Source organism: Nelumbo nucifera, chromosome 5, assembly GCF_055504915.1.
Source record: "Nelumbo nucifera cultivar China Antique chromosome 5, China Antique-T2T, whole genome shotgun sequence".
In the NCBI taxonomy this organism is placed as follows: Eukaryota; Viridiplantae; Streptophyta; class Magnoliopsida; order Proteales; family Nelumbonaceae; genus Nelumbo; species Nelumbo nucifera.
The window spans coordinates 38,805,331-38,832,087 of NC_142653.1; the positions used below are offsets into that span (position 1 = coordinate 38,805,331).

General features: G+C 34.4%; 2 protein-coding genes across 2 annotated transcripts in view; one reads left to right on the plus strand and one right to left on the minus strand.

Annotated features, from left to right (window-relative positions):
- Positions 1 to 18,663: 18,663 nt before the first annotated feature.
- Positions 18,664 to 23,560, plus strand: LOC104606677 (glutathione S-transferase TCHQD-like). Its single transcript, XM_010271998.3, has 4 exons — positions 18,664 to 18,835; positions 21,848 to 22,180; positions 22,253 to 23,141; positions 23,247 to 23,560. The coding sequence occupies exons 2-3, from the start codon at positions 21,972 to 21,974 to the stop codon at positions 22,845 to 22,847; spliced, it is 804 nt and encodes a 267-aa protein (XP_010270300.1). The 5' UTR covers positions 18,664 to 18,835; positions 21,848 to 21,971; the 3' UTR covers positions 22,848 to 23,141; positions 23,247 to 23,560.
- A 2,372-nt stretch (positions 23,561 to 25,932) lies between these two features.
- Positions 25,933 to 26,757, minus strand: part of TOP3A (topoisomerase 3alpha) — a 100,169-nt gene continuing 99,344 nt past the window's right edge. Inside the window, exon 24 of the mRNA XM_010271997.3 lies at positions 25,933 to 26,364. Coding sequence (XP_010270299.1) covers positions 26,115 to 26,364 — 250 coding nt within the window. The 3' untranslated portion in view covers positions 25,933 to 26,114. The remainder of the gene's footprint in view (positions 26,365 to 26,757) is intronic.

Genomic DNA, 26,757 nt, shown 5'->3' on the forward strand with positions numbered 1-26,757 from the left:
AGAGGAGATTCGATAAGATGGAGGGTTGATAACACTGATGGGTCCCATGGTTCATGTCAAATTGGTTTTGTAAGGGTAATATTAGTAGGAAGGTGCCAGCTGGTAAAGCTAATGGATATGGCACAGTTCCTATTAAATTGTGATTGAATTCCTGCTTCGTATTTGCATTCTCCTCCCCCACCCGGCGACACCCAAGGAGATCACGTTGGCGGAACGCGCCCAACGGCATATCCCATCCGTGTCTTCTAATGACTAGAATGAGAAATGTTTTATTCTGACCCCAACAAATTCGGTTTCTTATCCAATGTTTTTAACCCATTGTTGATCCAGATGGTCAAATCGTTTAAATCGTCATCAGGTCGACTTTCCGGGTCCGATGCTTATAAAACTCAGCATTGCTCCAAAGACCATTGAAAAGTCAATTAAACCATTGATTAGGATGGTTGAACCATTGAATCAGTGACCTGGTCACCGGGTTGTAGATTGCATACTAATTATATATGCAAACTTCATAAGGTCATAATTTTGTGCTCTGATATTCGATTAAGATGATTTTTTTTTTTTTTGAAAAAAATTTTGAGATCTCTGTGTCCTAAAGTGCCTGTCCCACTATTTTTCACAAAAAATCCTTTTTTTAATCTCAAATTTCAAATTTTAATATTTTTATACATAAAAAAGTTAAAACCAGAATTTAAAAGCATAAATTAAATATAAAATAATTTTAATATAAAATTATATATATATATATATATATATATATATATATATTATCTGGATTAGTTACCTAAGTAGAGGAGTGAGAGGGAGAGTGTTTATGAACGTAGGGTAAGTTATTTATCTGTATTGCATAATTGATAATCTCTGATATCCTTGATTATTGTATGACCCAATACAGTGGCAAACTAACACCATATCATGGTTACCTCTCTGTTAAATACCAATAAGCAAATTAGGCATGAAAAGAAAGAAAAGAGAGGATAATGCAATGGGGTTATTGGCCCCTTCCAAGTCAACAAGATTTTGTACTCGCAAATGATGCAATTTTGCTCAGTTAGTTCTTTGTTGTTCTACTTTTTCTAGTTCTTCTGCCCACACCACACCACATAGTTGACTGTCACAGATCGAGCAGCTATGATTATTTGATTAGGTTGGAAGAATCAAGAATGTCACATAGCCTAATTTTAGCCCTATCAAAATGGTTGGTTGAACCCAATTTTGATGTTTTGTGGTTGCATTTTAAGTTGATTAATAAAATTTTAGGATAAATATGTGTTGTTACATTATATACAAGTCTTATTTAGTTAGAAAAATGCAGAAATATCAAATTTGATGTTTTAGGTAAAATTAACTATTTATATTCATGAACTCAAAGACTTCTCAAAACATTTTGAGTAGAAAATATTTTCTTTCACAAATTTATATTGATCATTCCAAATACCTCCACCATAAATATAAAGTAAAAATAATGCTAAATCATCTTATCACGGATTTCCGTATTTTTTGAGTTCGTAGCCAATTCCATTCGATCAAAAATAGGAGTCAAGCCAACGGTGCTTGAGTAGAAAGAGCATGATGGGCCAGAACATGAGACTGAATTGGCCTCCTTATAGACATGATGAATCTCATAGCTTAGCAAATCTTGGAAGAAGGGCTCAGTTGGTAGGATCTCTGATTCATTGTAGCAGAGACTAAGGATCAATTTTTATTGCCACTAGGGTTGGGGGGTTATATATGGTATGGATATGGGGATGGACCAAATTGGTTGACAGTCTCTGTCCGGAAAGATTTGTAAATACAAATCTATTTAATGCAAATAAAAAAAATTCGAGATAGGATTAATTGAACACAATAACTGTTCAACAGCCTATGGAACTAATGATAACGCCCCACACCAGATTGTAAATACAAATCTATTTGATGAAAAAATAAAAAATAGCAGCCTATGGAACCAATGATAACTCTTCACACCAGTCATAACTATACAACCATTCAACCATTCAATCCGAATTCAAAAAAAAAAAAAAAACGGTAAAGACCAGAGATCCATCTCTTAAAAGCCAATGACTGTATAACCTAAGTGGTTTTGAGGAGTTCTGCTTTGGTCAGTCCAAGTCTATGTTTATATAATTCAGACAGTCTCTTACAATCTTGCATTGGTAATATCTTCCATGAAATAAAACACATTACTATAGAAATATTCCCAATACAAGACTACAAAAGCTGTTAATGAGCGTTGCTGACCGAATCTGATGCATGCCGGTTTTAAGAAAGGTGCACAGAAAGGCAAACCCTCTCTATCAACAGGACTTCATGATTTTTGGAGAAGTAATCTAATGTCGCATTTGGATAAGCTTTTGCTTTTAAGTTTTGGGCTATAGAAAAACTATAATAAGCCAAAAAAGGTGTTCTGAATGATAAGAATAGCTTTTAAGCAAAAGCTATGCTGCCGGAAAGACATCAAGTGACAAAGAAAAATCAAGTGGAATACTCCAAAGAAGCGACAAACCCCATCAACATACTACAAATAATATACTGGATTAAGTGAAAACATGTTAATTTCTATTTCTCTGATGCAAGTTTTGGAGAGTAACAATCTCATGCTGATCAGAACATCAGAACTAACGTCGACGGATCCACATCTAAGGGTAATTCGGGGGTTAGGGGTTGTTATCAGAGACCATGCTGCTATGCTTGTGTGTCAAAAGTGGATTATCTACTTCGTTGCTCATTTATTGACTCTGCAGAAAGTTATTGCTTTCATATTTTTGGGTTGACACTAAAGTTGAGGTAAAGTTCTTCAACAAAATCTTTGAGATTCTTTTATAACTTTCTTTCTATTTCTTCTTTATTTTCTATTAAACCAGACAAGCCTTATGATGTATTGATCCAACCTTTCTGGCTTTATTATCTCTAATATTGAGGAGAAATATAATGTTTTGATGATGAATGATATTAGTCTTAAGGGTTAAAAAAAAAAAAGAAAAGTGAGATTTATAGCCTATCTTTGTTGCAATTTTGATAACTGATATAAAACATCTATTAATATGTTTGATTGTGAACATAGTACTACGTGTCAAATGAGTTTCATATGACGTGAAATTAAGGATCTGTTTGGGAGAGTTTTATTGACCTGTCAAGCTACCAAAGCTAACTTCACTGGAAAGGCAATTTCTCAGCTCAGTGCAAGTGTTTTTGGGCTTTTCGGGTTTTTCATCAAATATAACTTTACGGCTTGGAGCCTAAAGCCCTCCTAATCGGACACTAAGTTGAGCTCAGTTCTTCTATAAAAGTTCAAAGCTTTAACATTAATTTCTCAACTAAGAAACCATCTACAACCTACATGTTATAATGATATTTTTGATCAATTTTCCAGGGGGAAATCATTGATTATTATGTAACAGTGTCATTTCTAAATCAAAATGTAGTAACACATAATTGGGTGGATTCAGTATGATTGAGCTTTAACCCGTCCATTTAACCTATCAATCCAATTTAACAAACATAAGAGATGAGACTAACACCCCGTTTGGTTTGCAGGAATAGGGGTCTGAGTTATTTTGATTTCAATTGTTTGATAGGATGGAATTGGAATTCTATTCTTATTTTTATTGAAATGACATTTCCTTATTTGAGAAAATGGCCACCCATTCATTATAATTCCCATTCTTATTCCTGTCTGAAACAAGCAGATTATAAGAATAGACCATTCCGATTCCGATTCCGATTCCGATTATAAACTAAATGAACCCTAAAATTTCATGCCAGACAATGCGAATTTCGGTACGAGTGAAAGGGAGCGTAGGATTAGAAAATCAGTTCAAAAGTCTCCTGGAATCCACTATGACTAAAAGTCAAGTACCAAGCAGCTGAGGAACCACAGATGAGTGGTCGAACAAGAGAGAAATGACATTTCGAGCATCTCCTCCAAGCAAGAAAGTTGAGAGGCCGAGCTCCCCAGCAAACTTAGGGTCTGTTTGGCTTACAGTTGGAATTGGAATTGAAATTCTTCTAAATCGGAATTGAAATGGTCAATTCCCATAGTTTATTTGGTTCAGAAGGGAATGAAAATAGGAATTTAAATCAGTAAAGAATGAGATTTTATTTCTAAGGGAGGGGCAGGGAATGACCATTCCCTTAAATGGGGGAATGCCATTCCAGCAAAAATGGGAATGAGATTCCGACTCCATCCAATCAAACAATTGGAATCAGATAGCCCATTCTAATTCCGATTCCAGATCCCTATTCCTGTGAACCAAACGGGAGCCTTAAGCCCTTCATAGACAGCTAGGGCTTCAAGATGGTAGATTTTATTGTAGAAAAAGGAAATTTTATTCTTTCTTGGGTTAGAGGGTGAAGCCCAATCCTTCCCTGTTAGGTGTACTCTATATTTCTTTAACAAAAAATTAAGATAGCCATCATGGACCACTCCACCTGCCTAGCTATGCCATCTATTAACAATAAGAATGCAAGCTAAGTACTCTCACATTATTAGGGGAAGAAAATCATTGTTTTTGAGGGAAAATGACCGTTCAGCCCAGTGTCAGAATTCATAGGCCCAAAGTATAGTTGGGGTGGGTGCCAGCTTGGGATTGATGCCAATTCACGAGCAGGTTTTGATGTATAGAGTGGGGGTTTTCTAACATTTTGAATGTTTATAGGTCTGCATTGGGTATGTCCGTACTTTCTGATATTTTTGATCACTTGGCAAAATGGGGACATGTATTAAGGCTGAAGGCTGTGTTTGTTCGCAATGCAAATTTGAACCAGATTAAGCTCAATTTTGCATCTGTTTGTTTATAATTATAGTTTGAATTTTTGTCTCAATAATATTAAATGATATATGATATTTGGATTTAATTTTTTATGATATATATAAAAATAATTTTGTACCAACAACAAGAACAATAACAACATGATAGTATTATGGTGATAAAAGTAGATTTGATATGGTAATTTTTCTGTAAATTAGAAATATATAATAATAGTACTTGACATCCACCATTAACAACATAACAACTTGGGGTTTCAATTTTAAGGATATAACCTCATTTAAAGTGGTGTGGTGGTGGTTGTATTAGATTTTTTTTTTGGTAAGAGAGGTTGTATTTGATTTAGTTGTTGGGATATATTTATAACATATCTTTTTTTACCATGTCATTGTAATTTTATGTATTTCCATAATTAATGTCAGGATTGATTGCTTGGTTATTTCTACTACTAGTTGGTGGCTCAGTTGGTAGGATCTTGGTTTCATTGTAGCGAAAACTTAGGATCAAATCTTGTTGCCACCAGGGCTGGGGGGTTTAGGGGTTGAGTGATGATTTACCCCTTGTTGTGTAGCCCTTAAAAAATTTAAAGAAATTAAAAAAAAAGATTGTTTGGCTATTTTCTATATTTTTTTATAATTTTAGCAATTGTGGTTTTTGTCTTTTTATCTTTAAGCAAAATGAACATGAATCAAACTATTTACAAGAAAAAAATCTATGATGCGAAAAAGATATAATATGGGAAGAATTTTAAAAATATGGTAATTAATTCATCACATAAACGGAAAACCAATCGTATTAGTTCAAAGCATTGAGATATTGTTGCTTATCAACGCTTTTTTGAACTAATACGAAGGGGAGCTTTTTAAAAGAAATCGAGTTTCCAACCACAAATAGCGAATAGGGTTAGTTACGATTTGTGGCCTTAATAATTGAGCACGTGGTAGATATCTATAAGGCCATAAACATCATGGTAGGCTTTGGGTTGATCTAACAAAAAAAATCGATTCAACCTACGGACCCGATCTGACTCGAAAGTTGGGTTAGGTCCCCTATCAAGCAACCCGAACCAGAAGGCGGCATGACCCGACCCAAAAAGATGCTGTTAGGTTGGGGTCTCCTATTATTTATGCATACCTATCACTTTAGCTTTTTATTGAACTTTTGACCACCGCCCTCCAAAATAACTGTTTCTTTTTTTGGTCGGATCCTACTTCAAAACATGGCCAGCGAATTTATGTTATCCTTACTAGGGTGTCAACGATATTCTAAAATCTGATTTCGAATTTGAGATTCGATTATAATTAAGATAATTTGAATATTTAATCGGTTGAATTTGAATATCTTATTCATATTGAATAGTTAATCGGATTCCAATTTGGATATGACCTGATTCAATTTGAAAAAAATATATAAATCCGATCAATTATTTAATTCTTATATATAATATATAAAAATTTTAAATATCTTATATGATTTATATATATAATTAAATTATATAAATTCGAATCAAATCGAATTTAAATTTGAATATTAATTTTCAATATCTGTCGGATATTGAATTTTTTAATCATATTCGAATTCGGATATTGCCTAATCCAATTCGAATTCGATCCGTTTACACTCATAATACTTGGCCATTCCAAATCACATCCATTGTTGTCTTTTTAACATTTAGTATGTGTTTGGTTCTATGTACGTTTATGGTTGGGTTGTTCATTTCTACCTTTTAACTTTGAACGTTTATTTATACTTTTTCACTTTAAACATTTTTTGTTTTTGTTGTTTGGTTGGACATCATTTCAAACGTTTTTTACTTTTCACCATAGATTGAAGTGTGCCACATCAGCATTTGGTTTCAAGAAATGCTAGGGCATTGGGGAAACAAGATTTTGACGTTTCTCCAAATGCCCCGTGCACAAAAATCAAAGCATTTTAGTTTTCTACCATTTATTTGATAAGCGATAAACCAAACAGTTGTTCCATATTGTTTCATATGCATTAAGCATAAATGCCTATGTGGTGCTAAAGTGGCAGCATTTTTTCAATAAATGCCCATGGAACCAAACACCACCTTAATGTTTTGGTGGGAGGGGTTTCTCCTTTGGAAATCGAATTTTAGGTTTAGGTTATGCATATTAGATAGAAAAATAAGACAGAAGCAAAACCATTTCTTCTCTCATTTTTCATTTTCTTTTTTTGTCAAACTAAATATTCTTAAATGTTTCCAGCCTCTCATGTCTTTGATTAAGTGAATATTTGGGAGGGTTGAAAGTGCAGTGGACTTTGGTTTTTCAAGGGCCCTACATGGATACTCTTTAGGCCCCGTTCGTTTTTCAGATTTTAGGGGGTGGGGTGGGGGAGTTAGTTAATGGGATTGTGGTTTTCATTGATCACTTTTCCCATGTTTATTTTTATATTCATGTAGGATTTATGGCAAAATCTATATCACTTACCTGGGTAAGTAATACCTATTTCCTAGATGGGTAACTTCTACACACGAGAAAAAAGTTGATAAGATGTATTGAAACGATTTTGTCTATTTTAATAATGACTTTTTATAGATAAAAGAATCGTTGTATAATTTAGCTACGTGAAAATTGAACAAACTTAATACACTTACTCAGATAAGTGAACTTACCTAAATAAATAGCTTTCCAAAAATGAATGAGGCATTAATAGACCTATTCATGGGTTGGGCTTCAGGCTGTTCAGGTCAAGCTTTAGGCTGAATTCATTCAAGTTTTTAGCAAAAATTAAGTCTGAGTCTAGCTATGAAAAGGTCTACTATTTACGCTCATGGGTTGGGCTTCAGGCTGTTCAGGTCAAACTTTAGGCTGAATTCATTCAAGTTTTTAGCAAAAACTAAGTCTGAGTCTAGCTATGAAAAGGTCTACTCTTTACGCTATGCTTGTAAAAAATTGAGAGCCCAAAGCAAAGAACGTGAATCAATTAAGTTGCATTTTCAGCTTACTCCTCCCAAATGGGCCCACATATCACTAGTGAAACATCAACTATGTCAAATTTTTTTGACAAGTAAAAGATTATATTAACAAAAGGAGCAAAAAACAAAGTTCTGTACAGTGGGATAAAAAGGAGGGTGCACTCAGATAATACAAAGGATTCCTGCATATATTGTTTACTTAGTTTAGCTATTTGATGTGTAGGAATATTGTACCTCTTTTTAAATAAAGTAACTTAAAAGATATAAAAGATAACGACAAGTTTTTGGTTCTATTAGCAGACTTAGTAATGACCAATGCAAAGAAAGAAAGATCTTGAAGCGCTTGGGTGACGGATTGGGAATCTGAACATAGCAAAAGGTGAGATTTTCCCAATGCTATTGCAAACAATAGCCCTTGGTAAATAGCAAAAAGTTCTGCTTCCTCAATTGATTTCAATCTTTGTCTACCTCCTACAATTTGAAGACAATTCAATTGAGTATTGACCAGTATAACACCATAAGAATATGAAAGTTGGTTGATTTTTCCTGCATCAATGAAGATAATGCAATCAGTATTTTCCTTAATCTGTAAGCATAATTGTGGAGGAGGTTCTGGTGTTATGTTTATATTCAACTGAGATGGAGAAGTACTTTGAAAAATAATATTAGTTTTCCAAATGACCCAATTATTTGAAATGTTATTATCTCTAAAAATTTTTTCATTTCGGGCAAACCAAATATAATATAAAGAAATAGCATAGCAAGAAAGGATTTTCCTTAGAAAAGTTTTATTTGGAATTTTATGGACAAGATTAAAGATACAATTAGACCAAGCGTTATAAGGAATGTCAGGAGATAGAATATTCTAAGGAGTAGCAAATAGAGTTGATTTTGAAAACGAGCATTCAAGGAATAAATGATTAACAAACTCAACCTCCATTTGGCAAAAGATACAAGATCTATCTTGTTGAGTAGAATTTTTTTTTTCTTTGACTGGAATGAAATTATGAATAATTCTCCAAAAAAGAAGTTTATTACAGGGAGGGCAACTCAGGTACCAAATCCATTTGTTACAACAAATTAATTGGCCTGATAATTGAGGGATACAATCTTGAATAAGATCAATGTAAGTTAGGGAAGTTTTGAACTTACTCGAGAAATGTTTTGTCCAAATCCATTGGATTGTTGTATTATTGGGAAGAGTAGGAGTATCGAGAATCTTAGAAACTTGATTAGTATAAAAAATGTTCTGAATCAAAGATGTATATGCCAATGTCCATCAGTAATTAGGTCAGCAAAGGTTATATTTATTAGATAAGAAGTTAGGGGCTGACTTATCATAGCAAAGTTGTTTTCATTTTGTATCGAAGGGAAAAAAATGATACTTTCATTGGAATTATCTATTACTACATGGCCAACCTCATGAGAAAGGTCTTGATGTTTAGGTGCAATTGATTTCCAAAAGAAGGAACTGGTGATAGGAATGGAGTAAGGAAAGTAGGTATTATAGGGTAAGTATTTGGACTTCCAAATTTGAGCCCACCATTTTTGAGGTTCATTAAGGAATTGACAAGCAAGGCTTTTTAGGAAAGTTATATTTACTAGCTTTGTTTGTCGAAAGCCTAATCTACCGTAAGATTTGAGAAGAGTTAACTTGTGCCAAGGTCCCTAGTGGTAAGGATGAGGGTTTGTTTCAGATTTACCCCACCAAAAGTTTTTAATAATTTGATCAATATTGTTAATTGTTTTTTGGAGTAATTGGGCTACTGTCATAGCATGAGAAGGAATGGATTGAAGAAATGATTGGATAATGATTATTTTCTAATAGAAGAGGCTTTCCAATTATTGAGTTTGCTTTTTAAATTATCAAGAATAAAGGAAAGCTGTGAGTGTTTATTCCTACCCCAGATTAGAGGGAGACCAAGGTATTTAGAATTTTCAGGAATGTTTTTAATTTGGAGTTGTCTTCTAATCATTCTTTGATGCCTAGGATGAGTATTTTTTGCTGAAATAGATTCATGATTTTTCTAAGTTTATAAACTGTTCTAAAACTTCTTGAAATTGTTGAAGAAGATTTTTTAGATTATCTAATTCATCTCTATGACTTCTAAGAAATAAAAATATATCATCTTCGAAAAGTAGATGGGAGATGATAGGAGTTTGTATGGACAACTGTATACCTTTAAGTTGGTTATCCGTTTCAGCCTTCGAAATCATTTTGGTTAGGCATTCCATAGATATAATGAATAAGTACGGAGATAAAGGATCTCCTTGCCTAACCCCTCTTGTGGGTAGGATTTCCTTCTAGGGTAGCATTGGTCAAAACATAGTAGGAAATAGTAGAAATGCACTCAAAGATGATTTGATAAAAATCTTGATTGAAACCTAGTGCTTTGAGGATTTCAAGAAGGAACACCCATTCTAGGTGGTCATAGGCTTTGGCCATGTCAAGTTTTATGGCCACAAAATTTGTGCCTCGTTTATGGTGCTTCAAAAAGTGAAACATTTCATGGGCAACTATAGTGTTGTCTATCATTTGTCTTCCTGGAATAAAGGAAGATTGGTGAGGGAAAATACACTTGTCCAGGACAATATAAAGTCTATTTGTTGAAATCTTAGAAAGAATTTTATACAAGACATTACAAATTGATAGGATGAAAGTTAATGACTGTAGTACTATTTGCCTTTTTAGGAATAAGACAAATAAATGTATGATTCAGGCATTTTAACAGTCTCTTGTTTTGGAAAAATTCCCTAGTAAATTCAATGATTTCAGGTCCTAAAATTCTTTGTAGACTAAAGCGGGAATACCATCAGGTCTTGGGGATTTGAGACTACCTATACTGAAGAGTACTGATTTAATTTCTTCTTTAGATGGAATAGCAGTTATTCTTTGATTTTCCTCTTTAGTAATAATAGGAGAAAAAAGTGTATTAACAAATGACATATCAATAGGTAGGTTTTGAGTAAAAAGTTAAGAGAAATACTCAATAAAAGTGGCTCCAATATCTTTATGATCAGTTATCCAAGTTCCTTGATGATCTTTTACTCCCTGCATTTCATTTCTTCTCTGGCGACAAATTGTAGTCTTATGGAAGTAGTTAGTGTTTTTATCTCCTAGGTTCAACCAGGGTTATCTTGATCTTTGTCTCCAGAAACTCTCAATTTGTAGTTGAGTCTTGATTTTCATCAAAACTCTTATAGAGAATCATAATATTCTGATGATCTCAAGGATTAGATTGTTTCATCTAGATAATTTGGGATTAAATATCCTTCAATTTATGATAGGGATCTAGAAATTTATATTTCCTCCAATTGATAAGATTGTGTTTTATTTTATCCAATTTTGAGGAAATTTTAAAAGCTGCATATTCATTAACTTGGGAGTTCTAGCCATTTAAAATATCTAATTTATAAGATTCATCTGAAAGCCACATCTCAAAAAATTTAAAAGGTTTGGGATGTTGGGTTTTAAGAGGAGACAAGTTAAGTACAAGGGGATGATGGTCAGATCCCCATTTTGCAAATGCTGAAATAGTGGCATGAGGGAAAAAGGAGATCCAATAAGGGGAGACTATAGCTCTATCTAAGATTCTGTTGATAAAGCCAGTAGAGCGTTTATTAGACCACCTAATTGTACCACCTTGAATGTAAATCTCTATAAGATTATGATCGAATATTAGATTTCAGTATTGACTATAGGAGAGGCAGTATGGATTGTTGGACGTAGAAGAATCTTGGATAGAAATATTATCTGCTTCATTAAAGTCTCCAATTAAAAGGAAGGGTAGATTAAAGTGGTGGAGTCTTTGATTTAATTGGAACAAAAAATCATTCCAATGGGCTTTAATTGAAGGTCCATAGATAAATCCTAACAACCAATCATTACTCAATGGAGTGGAAGATATTTTCAGAAACACATACCTTGGTTGGTTCAAAAAGACAGAAGCGTTTAAACCATTTTTCCAAAATATTGCTAACCCTCCAGCTCGTCCTTCAGGCGGCAAAAGAAACATATTAGGATAACGAAAATGATGGACTAATAAAGACATTTTGTTAGAGGGTATTTTGGTTTCACAAAGAAAAATAAAACCTGGGTTATGATTTTTAACCAAAACCCCTAAACCTTGAATTGCCTTAGGGCGTTTTGCCCCACGACAGTCCAGCTCTGAATCAACATTGGCGACCTTATGGCTGTTTGGGGCCATCCACCACCGCCCTTTTCAGATAATGGAAAAAGTAACAAAAGAAACTAACCAGATTAGCTGTATGTTCCCGTGTTCGTAGATTCTGGCTTGGAGTTGCCTCATCATTGAGGTTAGCAGAAACAATAGACAAAATTCTCTCTGTTTGGTCACTTCGAGAGGAGGACTTAGGTCGATCATAAATAGAAAGGTCGGTGGACTCCTCAAGTTCTAAATGATGTAGAAGGTCAATGCGGGGACGTTTACCTCTGGAGGAAGAAGGGTCAGAAGGTCCATGAGAAAAGATATGAGAAAGGATATGCTGGGTATGCTGTGCAAGATGGAAGGTTTCAGGGGAGACTCTTAAGGTGGAAGGATTGCTAGTAGATGGATTTGAAGTCGAACTAGTCGAAATGACTCTAGCAAGGGTAGTATCAGTTGGGTGAGTGGAAGGTTAGGGTTGTATAGGAGTGGTCGGGGTGGAAGTGGTGGAAGGAGGGATAAATTCTGGTGCATGCAGATTAACAAATTTACTAAATAAAGGACGTTTCTAGCTACGTTTCATTAGAATTTCTACTCTTAACCAGGGACAGAATGATGCATAGAACGTTGGTTGAAAAATTGTTCATAGGATTGACCAAATACTTGGGGAAGAGGTTGAGAGCAGCGTCTAAAGTAGTGACCAACTTGAACACAAACAAAACATGTTGCAAGAAGATCTTCATAACGAAAAGTGACCATTAATCTGGTTTAGTTGACATTCATATTGAGGACGGTCAGGTCTCCAAGGCTTTAGAATAATCCATTGACCATTTAATAACCAAGGACCATTATCCCGAACTTGAATATAATCTTCCTCATAACAAAAACAAAGACGAAAGTGACCTTGTTGGAAAGGAGACATTAAGAGGCGGTCTTGGTTTAGATTCCACAGGGAATAAAGGCCTTGTTCTAAATCATCAAATTGGTTTGTGAGATGTGGAAAAAGGCGACATATGAAGGAGAAGGCCCAGCCTTGATGAAGATTTTCAGATATATGAGGGCGAAGGTCAACAAGATCAATACCAGGAATATTGTTATTTTGGAGCATAGCTTGAAACCCAACATTTAGAGCATCCAAATCTTCCATGATTAACTTTGGAGAAGAGAACAGGAGGAAAACAGAGAGGTGGAGAAAGGGTGACCTAGGGTAATCGAGAGGGAGAAGAACAGTAAAGACTCTTGTAAGATTTTCAGAAAAGATTTTTAAGTTGACAAGTAAAGATTTACGAAGCCAACTGGTTGTAGAAGGGGGAGTAGGAAGTCAAATCGTCAGAAGGAATAAAGATTTGAAAGGAAGCAATGAAAAGACTAAAAGAGAACGGTTAACAAGAGAAACAAGGAGAGTTGAAATTTAAAAGGAGGGACTTAGGAGGAGATTTCTAGTTGAAACGTAACAAAATCTTGAAACTAACAAGGAGAAAGAAATAATTGGTCGAAAGACTAAAAACTAAAGAAAATTAAAAGGAATTAATGAACTTGAATGTAGATAGTCGCAAGAAAATATAAATGTTCTAATATACTATTTGAAGAAATAAAGAACAACTAAAGAAGTTAAAAGTAGAAATACACAAACAAGTATAAAGATTCTACAATACTAGTAACTGAGATAAGAAGAAATTCAATATACTCTATGAGTTTAACCAATAGTTTGAAGGTGATGTTGATATGAGAATACTAGAAGATAAACCAAATAGAGCTCTGCTCTGCAACGTTGCACTCAGTGCCTCTTTCCATGGGCTCTCATAGACTAGATCTTATCAGCTACGTCAATTGTTGTTACATATCTCAATTAGGAGTAAATAATACATTAGTTGCTAGTACATCCCAAAATTGTATGGATTTGATGATGTTTTCATCTTTAATTGGATTTTGTAGCTCATAATGAGATCAAATCAGCCCCCCACAAGATTCTCCCACCCACCCACCCACAACATATTTTGGCCGTGTATTGAGAACATCTCCTGATGATATACCAAAAATGATAATCTCATTATTGGGAAATATTCTCAATACACAGCGGAGATGTGCTGTGGGACGTTGGGGGGGGGGGGAATCTTGTGGGGGGCTGATTTGAACTCGCTCATAATACCCCCAACAAGCGAATGTAGGGAACTAGGGATGTTTGATAAGTAATATCATTTTATGGTTTTGGAGTTGCCTTCCACTTTTAGTTTTATGTAGAGCTCTTGGCTTGAGGTTGAGAGGTGTTTCTCTTGTTGGATTTTTTGTTGTAATGATTTTTATATTATTGGATTTTTTTCTAATTCTCTTTATTTGTAGACACAAACTTAGCTTATAAATTTATTTGAAAATCTGGATTGCCTATTAAGGAAGGAGGTGTTTGGGATTATTGCTGATTTCTTAAAAATTGACACCATGTCAGAGCCACATCAGCGGTTAAAAAATCATGGATTATTTTACTGTTTGATTGGCTGATTTTTTTGAGAAGTGAGCAAATAACCCAGAAATCAATTATTAAAATCAGGCTTAAAGAAGGAATCACCATTTTTTATGATTCTTCTTTTCAGGCTGATTCTGATTTTTTTTGGATGATGTCGCACCCAATGTGAATGAGGGAGACACATAAAAAGTCACTGGTAATAATCATTAGCCAACAAACTCATTGAGAAATCAGCTTTCATAGCAGAAATCGTATCAAACAAACAATTTCTTTGATTTATGAGATGATCCCAAAAATCAGTGATTTATTATAAATGTCATTAGAGGATTTGGCAATGGTACCAAACATCACCTACAAATTTCAGTTTTTATATGGTAGTTTCTTAATACGATGTTACAAGTGGATGAGACTCCTCTAAAAGTAAAGGGATCTTATCAATGTCATCTAAATCTCTACTTTCTCTTAAATGTTGGAATTATTTTGCTAACATATTTGATATCCCTATCTATAGATCTTAACATGTGAGAAATTGTTCGAGTCTTTGCAATGATACCAGAAAATCTTACAACCAATCAACCTGTATCATAAAAGAGGTGCCCAATCAGGTGATGTTCATGACAATTCATGGGTTGGGGTGCAGTCGAACTGAACTTTGGCATGCCTTGGCTTGGCTCGACTAAAATACTACTAGGTTTGAGTTTAAGTTTGAATTTGAGTCAAACTATATATATATATATATATATATATATATATTTTGATTTGATCTTGGTTCAATTAAATATTCATTGAACTTAAGTTTGGCTCGAAAGCTCGAAAATGAATATATTTTCATATTATATATATATATATATATATATAGGATGTTCTCATATTATATATAGAATATAAAAATAAGTTTTGCATAAATATATTTTCATAATATATATTCCAGAAACATTTTTTTACATTCTATAATATATATGTATATATGTGTTAATTGAGCTAGGCTAGCGAGCTTTCAAGGCATCGATTCAGCACGGCCTGTACAAGGCATCAATGAAGAAAGCAAGAACAAAAACAAAGGAATAAAACTAAAAGGATAACAATTTAAAATAACAGGAGCAACTTCATTGTATGTTGCAATTGAAACAAAACCAAGATAATCTTGTCAACATTAACAATGCAAATGAACTTTGGAAAAAAAGTTTAGAGTTCTTTATACTAGGAATTATTTGACAAATTAGTTGTATCCTAAGTAGTGTGTGTATGCTATATGAATGTAGGAAGATATGTATATTTCAAATCATATAAGTGAAATAATAAGATTATTTTCCAATTATTTAATGTTAATGTCAAAACTATAATGAGAATAAAGCTTAAGTTTGTTATCATTACTTCCTCTAATTGAATTTTATTGAATTTTATCCAACTTATACATAGGATTAAACTAAAAATAATCGAGTTGGAATTACAATTTGAATTTCAATTATATATTGAATTACAATTTGGACTCTAATCAAATTCGAATTTCCATTAGATATTTTTTAATTACAAATTGGACTAATAAATTAAATTAACAATGATCAAAATATTATATATTGCTAACAAAATGAGCTAAATATGATTTTGATATTGTTTATCATGAATAAAATGAATTGAAAAGAATTTGTATAAAATGTCACTCTAAGAAAAGCACACAACATTTAGATGAATTTTATCAATACATACAATATAAATTTAAGTGTGCTTAAGTATGCATCAAATATATTAAATCGAATTGAATTTGAATCATATCATATTGGATGTGATAGGATTGAAACCATACTTAATCCAATTATAAATGAGTCGAATTTTAAGAAAAGGGTTAATTATTTGCAGCCCTAATTTTTGAGAAATCATTATGCAACTGATTGCTTGATGCTGCTTTTTGCACAAGTAATTAAGAATATTGCATGTAAACATAAAACACGAGAGATGCTTCTAAGCAACTTAGTTTATGGAACTCTTAAGTTTTCTTGGCCCAAAAGGTGAGACCCATGAAAGGACATATCCAACTTTGTTTTGCAGTGTTTTTTCATATATCCACCATAGAAGAAAGAATACAAGAAGAGTTGTACAAATTCTTGTTTTCTAGCATTCTTTCTTTTTTCATAAAGGGCTCCAGAGCTATTAGTCAAAATACATATTGACAAGGTTGCTTTGTCTTTTACACTAGAGATGAGCGTGGCTGACAAAAACTGACGTGCCCAAATCAGTAAGGGATTCTTTAATCTTTAATTTGAAAGTTGAAGGAGAGCAGCTCTACTATCTTATTCTGTCTTAACTCTTCCCATTTGAAAAGAACAAAAAGAAGAAAAGAAGCATCCTTTTGCTTCCTTTCTCTGCCAACCCCACTACTCTCATTCCTAAATCTTTCAATCAACTTTGGTTTAATTGTCACAAACACAATTTTCTTTTATAAAATACAAATTCTAAATGATACACTAATGATACAGTAGCTGAGATGGTCATTTGGCATATTTCCTAAAGGTTCAAGATTTAATTTGAGTAACTATAGTCTAGGCCTTCTGTGGTAGGGAGAATGGACCTCATCTGCATCCTTCTCTATCCTCATCACTTAATCCCCCTAAAACGTGTAATATGTTATAAAAAGGCCATTATTCAATGTTGGTCTAATTTATCTAAGTTATTGGGAGTGATGGATTGGATATGATACTAACCCTTGTTTTTTGTTTTTAATTTATTTACACAAAGTGGCCACTCTCTTACTCAAACCCACCTTTTCATGCTTGACAGTCCAAGATTTTATCAAACACCAAATTATGGCTCCTCATTACACCAAATAATGACCCCTCACGTATAATTTGAAATACAAAAAATAAAAAAATTAGACACTTTTATTTTTTTTATTATCACTAAAAATGACAAATGTATCTTCTTCTCTCATATTCCTAAATCTTTCAGCTTCTACTTTTTTCCAGTTTTATTCAACTTTAATCATTAAGAAACCTACAACCTCCAAACATATTCACACACACGCACACAAACAGAGGGAGGGAGGAGTTGGTTAGATCCTGGTCCCATGGACAACTCATTTTTTCTTGACAAGTTTCTTGATCGCTTCTCTAGGTAAATGTTACCCTCCTATGTGGACAAATCACTTTTTCACGAAAGTGAGAAGGCTGGAAAGCTACTCAAAGTAGTGTTTTTGAATTGTGGTTGACCCAGATGGTTAGATCATTCAGCCCGGGGGATTGTCCAGGCAATCGGTTTCATTTTATCCCAAACCTGGTCCTTGGTAAAAAATCGTTGAATTGGTCAGTGACCCACTGATCTAAATGGTTGAACCATCGACCCATTAATGTTTTTTGGCTATTTTTTATTTTAATTATATTTTTTATTTTTAATTTTAGTTGAATCGAGCCATCCATTTGAACTGGATGATCAAACTGTCAACCTGGAAACCACTGGCTAGAATGGTTTCGATTTTGGGTTGGTTTTTAAAACCTTGACTCAAAGTGTTGTGGGACTAAACTACCCCTACCAATACACAAAATTCCGGGACAAAAGTGATATAAGAGAAAAAACATTTCATATAAAATAAGATGGATAAATGCATTTATCCAAATAAATATATTCCCAACAAAAGATCGATGTTAAGGCTCCGTTTGGAGAAATTATATGTACAGATACAAATACAAAAAAAAAAAAATACAAGGTTTTACACTTTACTTTGTACTCCTTCCAAACTGAACAATAAGCTTTTAAGTTCAGCCACTTTAGAGAGGGTCCCGTTTCCTAGAGTTTCGTGCCAACTGCCAACTATCTTTAGCAGGCAGATTTCACTAGGACATCCAATGGGCTTGGTACACGTTCGACCCACTTTGCCTTGTGGGCCTCGTTACCCTTTTCTCAACCCAACTTAAACCCTAACCCTAACCACGATTTCCACGGTTAACACGGGGGAAAGCTTAATCTTAACCACACAACTCCTATGTCTACTTTAATCTAGCCAACCAAGTACAAGATGTGTTTCTTCCTTTTTGACGATCCAGATTCACCTAGCATGAGGGCCCATAAAATCATAACCATGTGATTGGAATCTCAATCTTGAGATTCCAGATTTCAGCCCATTTTTTGGGCATCGTCTGGTGCACGTCTGAACCAAGGAGTATTCATAGATCAGACGGCTGAAATCGATAGTCAGAGTTCAATTGATGGTCAAAATGATTCAGTCGTGACATCAAATTAATCTCTGTAGACGTTGCTTCTAAGCGTTCCAAGTGTCAGTGCACAGAGCCTCAACTCTCTCAAGTCTTAACTGTCACCTTGTCCACTCTGGAAAACGCCTCTGGCCTTTTGTGATTTGAGCGTTTCTTCAAAAAGTTCTCCTTTATACCTTCTTCTATATTCTTCTATTCTTTTCGTAGCTTTTCGTGCGGCCATGAACAGCAGACACACGCATAGTCTCCCCATAACGCAGAGAAATTCGTTATGATCCGTTCAAGCTTTCTTTCTGGTATGCTTCTACAATTCATTTCCACTTGAATCTCATTTTCAATAGCACTGTTGATGATTTGGTGGTTTTGATTTGATGGGTTCTGATTGTTGTGACTGTCTTTTCTGTTTTGGATTTCTGCAACCTGAGTTGAATTCTGTTTGATCCGTTGAACCCAGTTTTAAATGTTGCCACTTGCGATACTGGGTTTTTTGTTGTTATTTTTGTTGACCCATAATTGAGTCTACAGTCCAGCCCTGATTATCAGTCTTCAACAGAATACAAGGCAGCTATCATGTTCATGGCAGCTTCTGGTTTTATAATCACAATCACCTCCTGGGCTTTCTTCTGTAACGGAAAAATAGGATCCTAAGCACCCTATTGATGCATAAGGGAACTTCAACATAATCAGAGTCTCCACACTGCATTAGCAGGTGTTATTTGTGCTTGTCTCTGCATTAGGTCTTTCTGCTTCTTGCATTCTCCTGCCCAGAACTTGCCCATTCTACTTGGCAGAAATGGAATATAAGATCTTGGTTTTGATTTGTTAGCATGCTAATCTCATGGGGTTTGAGCTAAAGAGAAGGCTCTACTTTGATAGCATGAAAAAACTGACCACCTCATTCTATAGCCATTCAATAATTGAATGTTGAAAATTACAACTTCGTTTAATTAATATCAACTTAATCTATTTTCCAAATGTATTTCACACACCTTTTCCACAGATTTGGCATTCTCATTGTCTTTCTTGTGTGATCTTGTTTATGGCATTCATGACAATGATATGTAATAATTTTGTCAGAAATTTGCATATATGGTTAATTCATTCACAAGAAAACACTATTTTATTCTTCTTGAGACAATATTTTCATTACCTCAAGACACAACTTTTACAAAATTAATTTGTTATTGGAGTCGGCAATCTGCAGCTAACATTCTCTCTTAGTTTTCCACTTCAATTGGTTTTTCTTGATAGAGCCCTCAAACAACCCGTTAACAATACAGAAATGCTCTTTGTTGAGAATATCAACTGCCTTGCCTATCATCTTGTTCTTCAACAGTGTGTTGCTAACTTGTTTGCACAATGAACCTCACTGATGTGATGCTATTTCAATTCAGAATAAAGTAGATATTTATGTTGAGGTTAGCTTCCTGTGTATGGCGATCCTCTCTCCAAATTGTTCTCCCTTTACTTGCAATGTTTGTACCTCTCAAGCATCAGCATCTTTGCTTGGAATTCTTTTCAAAGTGGTTGTGCTAAAGGCATGCAGAAATAATTGTCTACTTAAAATAGGACCTATCTCCTTTCTGAGATGGGGAGGGAATTTCTCACACAAATGTTATAATTCATAATCAATCTTTTGGTCATATGAAAATTCATAATCAAATCCCCGAATTATAGGCAAATGGAATTCTGTGAAATTTGACTGCTTGGTAGAGTCTACCCAATCAACTTTGGACTGGCAAAAAGAAACATTGGAACCGGCTATCAAATAATACTATGGAACTGCTTACTTTTGACTTTTACAGGAAAATGTTGGTACAAGATCCTTTAGATATGGAAATGTAAAAAAGTTGTTTCTTCATAGGAACCTAGATGAAATTATGTTTGTTGCAGGCAATGTTCTGAAAATCATAATCGTATTGTGAATTGTGGATAAAGTTGAATCAAGGTTAATTGTGAATCATTCTGTAAATCATAAGATTATTTCTGTTATTCCTTTTCAACAAAAAAGAGATTATTTCCGCTTTTCACAAACTTGTCAAAAAATTAAAATAGATACACTAAAACTATAAATACATATAGAAAAGTGAAAGGATATAGAAAATGTTTGGGAAAAATGTTAATGACCATGAAGCGGATCAATGTATTGAAGATTCTACCAGCAGCCTGATCTACTGGGTGTAGTTGAGTTAGATGCAGTATGCTATGCCTAAAACCTTATCTTAGCCTGCACTAGGCTAGGAGCTGTATGCTCCTGATGTTAATTTTAGTGGTTGAGCCAATGTGAACAAATAACTTTAGGGCACTGAATTTTTTGCTTTTGGGCCATTTTTCTGGAAAAGCAGAAATTATAATGCATTTTCTTGTCAGGTCCAGTGTTTTAAAAGGCGTGGGAGGTGTACGCCTCCAGGAAAGGCACTCCCAAAACGCCCCGAGGTGTATGCCAGAAACGTTGACACCTCTGAGGCATACGCCTCAGGTGCAAGAGGCGTACGCTTTTTTCATGAGGCGTGCTAGAGGCGTATGCCTCATGCACATCTGATATAAAAAGTCAAAAAAAAGGAAGGAAAGGAAAAGAGGGGAAGGGAAAGAAAAAGAAAGAGAAGAAAAAAAGAGAAAAGGAAAGAAAAGGAAAGGAAAGGGAAGGGAGGGGAAGAAAAAGATAAGGGGAAAGAAAGTGGTTTGCCCCCTGCCCCTTTGGCGAGCTTGCTTCGCTCGCTCGCCTTCACTTCGACAAGACCCCCCCTTTGAACTAATGTTATGCATCTTTATTCTTCTTAATATAAAAGATTTTTATTAAAAATAAAGAAAAAATGAGATCCCCCCTTCCTCTTCATCCTCCTCCTAACCCCCCTCCTCTTAAGGAGGCTTACGCCTCTTGCATTCTGAACTATGCCTCATGCCTCTAGGTAGTGGGACGCCTTGCATCACGCCTCCGCGTTTTAAAATATTGGTCAGGTCATGGTTGATACTGTTTGGGAACTAAATTCTCTTCTTCAAGAGCTGTGTGTGCTCTCATTACAAAATTATTGACAACCTTTTTTCAGAAAGACTTTGAGACACATTATATACTACTATTTTTTGAAACTAGGGGAGGATAATATACTAAGAGCTAGAAGTGACCTTCAATAGTGATATTCCCCACGAAATAAACAACATTAATTAACTTACAACCATCTAGAGACAGAAGGGGTGACAACCTCATGTCTCTAAATTTATGCCCTCAAAGACCCATTAATGTGGTTTATCAAGTTGAATGGCATTGAAATATTCTAATTGTATTCTTCTAACCTTTCACATTTATTCAGGTAAACACCTTCAGAGGCCTACTGCTTCCTTATTGAAGCATGTTTTTGTGTATCGGAGGTGCAAAAGTTGATATGAAAACTCTCAACTTTGTACACAACTACAAGAGCTGATGTTAAAGAAACCATGCAGCTATATCATCACCCTTACTCCTTGGACAGCCAGAAGGTTAGGCTGGCTTTGGAAGAGTATAACATTGATTACACATCATACCATGTCAATCCTCTCACAGGAAAGAACATGGAATCCTCATTCTTCCGCATGAATCCAAGTGCAAGACTGCCTGTTTTCCAGAATGGATCTCACATCATCTTCAATACGATAGAGATAATCCAGTAAGTCTAATCAACATTTAGCCTTTGTACTTACCTTTCTCTTGTAGAAGCTAAATGGTATTGTATACACAGGTATATAGAAAGGATTGCACTAGTGTCTTCAAGCATTGATAATACTACCACTAATAACAGAGAAGTTGATGAATGGATGCATAAGATACAAGATTGGAACCCTAAAATCTTCACACTCTCCCACATACCTGAAAGATACCGTCTCTTTGTTTCAAAATTCATCAGACGGGTTGTGATTGCTCGGATGGCTGAGTCCCCAAATCTAGCAAGTATATACCACCTGAAGCTAAGAGATGCATATGAGACAGAAGATAAATTGAAGGACCCAGATGTTTTAAAGCAAAACGAGGAATGCCTAATCAGACTCCTTGATGAAGTGGAGATGCAGCTGAGCAACTCGGCATATCTGGCAGGGGAACATTTTACAATGGCAGATGCCACACTTATTCCTGTTCTGGCTCGCATAATGCTTTTAAATTTGGAACATGAGTACATTTTTATCAGGCCAAAGGTTGCAGAATATTGGAAAACAATGAAACAGAGGCCTAGTTATAGAAAAGTAATTGGGAGGTATTTCACAGGTTGGAGAAAATACAAAATACTGTCCAAAACAATCTTCTTTCTTTGCATCAGAAGTGTACTTAAGAAATATTGATAAAGACTAGAGTACTGTAGAATATGATTACAAAGTATTGGAACAGAGTGAAGCAGAGGTCTAGTATAAAGGAAACTAGGAAGAATTTAATGAGTTGGAGAAGAAACATAACACTGTCAAAAACCTTCTTTGTTTGCAACAGAGGGGTGTTAGGAGATATAGCAACGACTAGAGTATTTGTGGACATGATATAAAAGAAGGACAAGAGCATGTAGAAATAATTTTTATTCATTGATGTATATTATGTTAGGGGTGGTTCTTCCAGAACTTTGGATGGATATTGGATTCAATCAGGTTAGTATATCCCATAATTTCTTTTTTTTTTTCATCAAATTCCATTTTGTTTTAGTGTGTGTGTGTGTGTTTTCTTTTCCAACTTTCTTGCTCCTTTTCTTGTAGGTGGAACAAGCAATGCGGTCATCCCTTATGAGATTAACTGATGCTTCTTCATGGTCAAGAGGCACCATATGGTTCATAAAATTATACCTTCTAGATGTAATATTGTTTCTGTTGTTTGTTTTCCCAACAACAAATTCACTTTTTAATGATTCAAGCTTCTGGTCATTAACTTTGCCCATAATTGGGTAGTGTCAATATCCCCACCTCAAGAATCATGACACGGAAGTGTTGCCATGTAACCGTAACTTTCCTTTTCCATGCATGTATTATGTAAAATATTAAGATTTCATTGTTGGCATGTTCTATTTTTGCTCCTCCTATATATATTGACTTAACGGATTTTATCAGGAGCTGCTCTCAAGGAACTTCAGTCCTTCAGGGATTTAGTTGAAACTGTCATAGTAAAGTTTTGCATTGATGGCCTCTGATATGCTGATAGCAACTTGATTTTAACAAGTGCAGAAAATGCATTTTCAAGTATAAATAAAGCATGAAGACTAAACCAAATACACTCTAGTATCATGCTTTAGATACTGAGCTTCCAATTACCTTTTCTTCCTTGAATTTCTGATTTTAAAACACTTCCAGTTTCACACAGTAGCACAACATTTTAAATTTAAAAGCTATGTATACTTGCTCTTATCGACCAACAAAACTATCCCAAAAATATAAGAACAAATCCAAGAATTTGAATAAGGGTGAGGAAGAAACTCTTTTTCCTCTTCAGGAAAATTCCGAAGGTTGGGTTTGGATTGGCATAACAAAGGAAAATAAATTTGTTACCTTACGGAAAAGTGGGACAGAAAGGGTTTCTGAAATCTGCTACTTCTTTGTGTTCCACTGTTCAGTGGGGCTATAATCAGGTGGGATCCGGATCGGGTCTAGTCCAAGTCCGACTTATTGTAAATAAAATTAAAAAATAAAAAGTTTTAAAAATTAATAAATTTATATATATATACAAAATATTAAAACAATTAATTATAAACTTTATATAATTGTGTGTGTATTACCGGACTCCGATGGGATTAAATCCACATTTGATTTCATTATTAATAGAATGCATATTTTAAATTCAAATCCAATAGAATCGGATCCACTCTCAAATCGGGTTTCAAAATTTCGGAGTCCAATTACAGTCCCGCTTTCTCCCCCAATTTAAAAACATCATTTCCTTAAATAGAGGATGCATAAAAACACTAAACCAAAAAAAGGTCATACGCCATTCTTACAATCAAGGATTAAGGTATCAATACAATACTCTCGATACAGGGCGTATCATATCCATATTCATGATCATGGATGCAGGATACATTATGGCTGAATACGTATTCTGAGTCATGTGTATCGGTACAATATGCCTCCGTATTGGGCCGTATCATACCATATTGGTGGATATAATCTGATACACACCGATATGGAGGTGTATTTGTGTCTAGTTTGACAAAATTATATACTGAGTACTTTTAGATTGTTTTTCATCTACAATACAAGTTAAAAAATAGTATTATGAAAACTAAAATAAATAATTTAAGATTTAATTTTTCAAAAATTTAATAAAAACAAAAAATTATAAAAATAATATATTTCATCTACCTTAGATGATTTATATATTTTATTTTACACATAATTATATGTTAAAAATGAAAACATAGTTATTATTTGAAAAAAATAGAGTTATTATATAAAAATACTAAATAAATAAATTTTTCCAAAAAATTTAATAAAAATTGAAAATTGAAAATAATTTATTTTATCTACCTTAAATGATTTGTTTGTTTTATTTTACAATTATGTGTAAAATAAAAACATATTTATTATTTAAAAATAGTTGTTATTTAAATAAAATACTAAATAAATATTCCCAAAAATTAATAAAAATTAAAAATTATAATTATAAAATTGAAAGAGTGATAATTATTGTACAATGTTTGAATGTTCTAGAGTCCTGACATTGTCTATTGTAATATTTCTCTTCATATAACCTATTGAAGTATGCATTTCTCATGTGTTTATATCTTATTCATAGATAATTCAACTTTTGGTTTAGTATGATTAGTGTATTTATGTGATTTGTATGCATTTCATTAGTGTATCCAAGTGTTTCTATATCTTTCATTTATATCCATGCATTTCCAAAGCATATCCGTATCCGACTTATTCAATACGATACCCGATACCGATACTTTTATCTTTACTTACAATTTGTTGATCCTTTTCATCATCAATCCTTTGACAATTCAAAATCCAGGATTTAGAAGGAAATAATCAAATTAGTTGACACATTTTGACCCTCCCTGGCGAATTCTCAAGTCTTTTAATAGTAAGATCCTGTCCTGAGTTGTCCTCATATACTAATAGTGCCCAATTACAGGTTGGGACATGGGTCATTGGAATAGTTTGAGTGGGTTCCATTACAAATCTGCCATTGTACTGTAGATGAGATTGTTTTGACGCCAATCACCTTCTTATGCTAAAAGACCTTCATTGTTTAATGCATATGCATTTCCAAAATACCCTTTTCTGCAGTGCAATGGCAGGACAACTCTCTTGATTTTACTGGAGAGGAAATGAGCTCAGCTATTACGTCGTTATGAATATGCAGTTCTACAGAAGAATTTAAAAGGGCCAGCATTGTCATTTTGGTGCAAAAACATAGTGGGTGCATATATTTGCATTGAAAGATGGATGGAAGTGAAAAGCAATAACTGTCTTCTGCATGAATTGAGTGATATACATGGTTAGTATTTTGATGGACTAGGCCACAAGATGGCTAAGTATCCTTTTTCTTTTTATATTACATATGGAATCAGGATTTTGGGCAAGCTAATTAATGGTCTGTGAAGAAGAGGTTCCACTTGGGCAGCTCCGTCATATATCTCTATCAGGACAAACATTTGCAAAGTGTGATGGATCACCACAAATGTAACAGCTCATACCAGATACTGGTTCACCTGTAGCTGACACGAACCTTGTGTTTGTGGTGCTGGCCCCACTGCGTCCACCCCTCCCTCGCCTGCCCCTTCTGCTTGAATTAGAGCCAGAATTTGCTGCTCGCCTGTAACTTGCATGTGGTACACTTTGTCCTTGAGTGTTGTTTCCGTTGACACTATCCTCCCATCTGCATTACAGATATGTCAAGCATGTCATGACTTTATATGATCAAATCTGTTGATACAGGACCAAAAAAGAGGAAGGGGGATACAAATTGGCTGACAACACGAAAGTTTCAGTAAAGAAGAAAATCATTCGGTCATCATCATCATTATCATCTAAGCCTTGTCTCAACTGTGGGCTCACCTACATGAATCCCGTTTTGCTATTCTGTTCTGTTCACTGCCATATCTATCATCACATTATGGATGCTTAAATCATTTCTTACCACCACCCAAGTCCTTTTCAGTCTACCCCTAGCTCTTCTAGTCCCTTCAATTTTTAGCAGATCACTTCTAATGGGTGCTGTAGGTCTTCTATGCATGTGAACAAACCACCTCAATCTACTTTCTCTAATTTT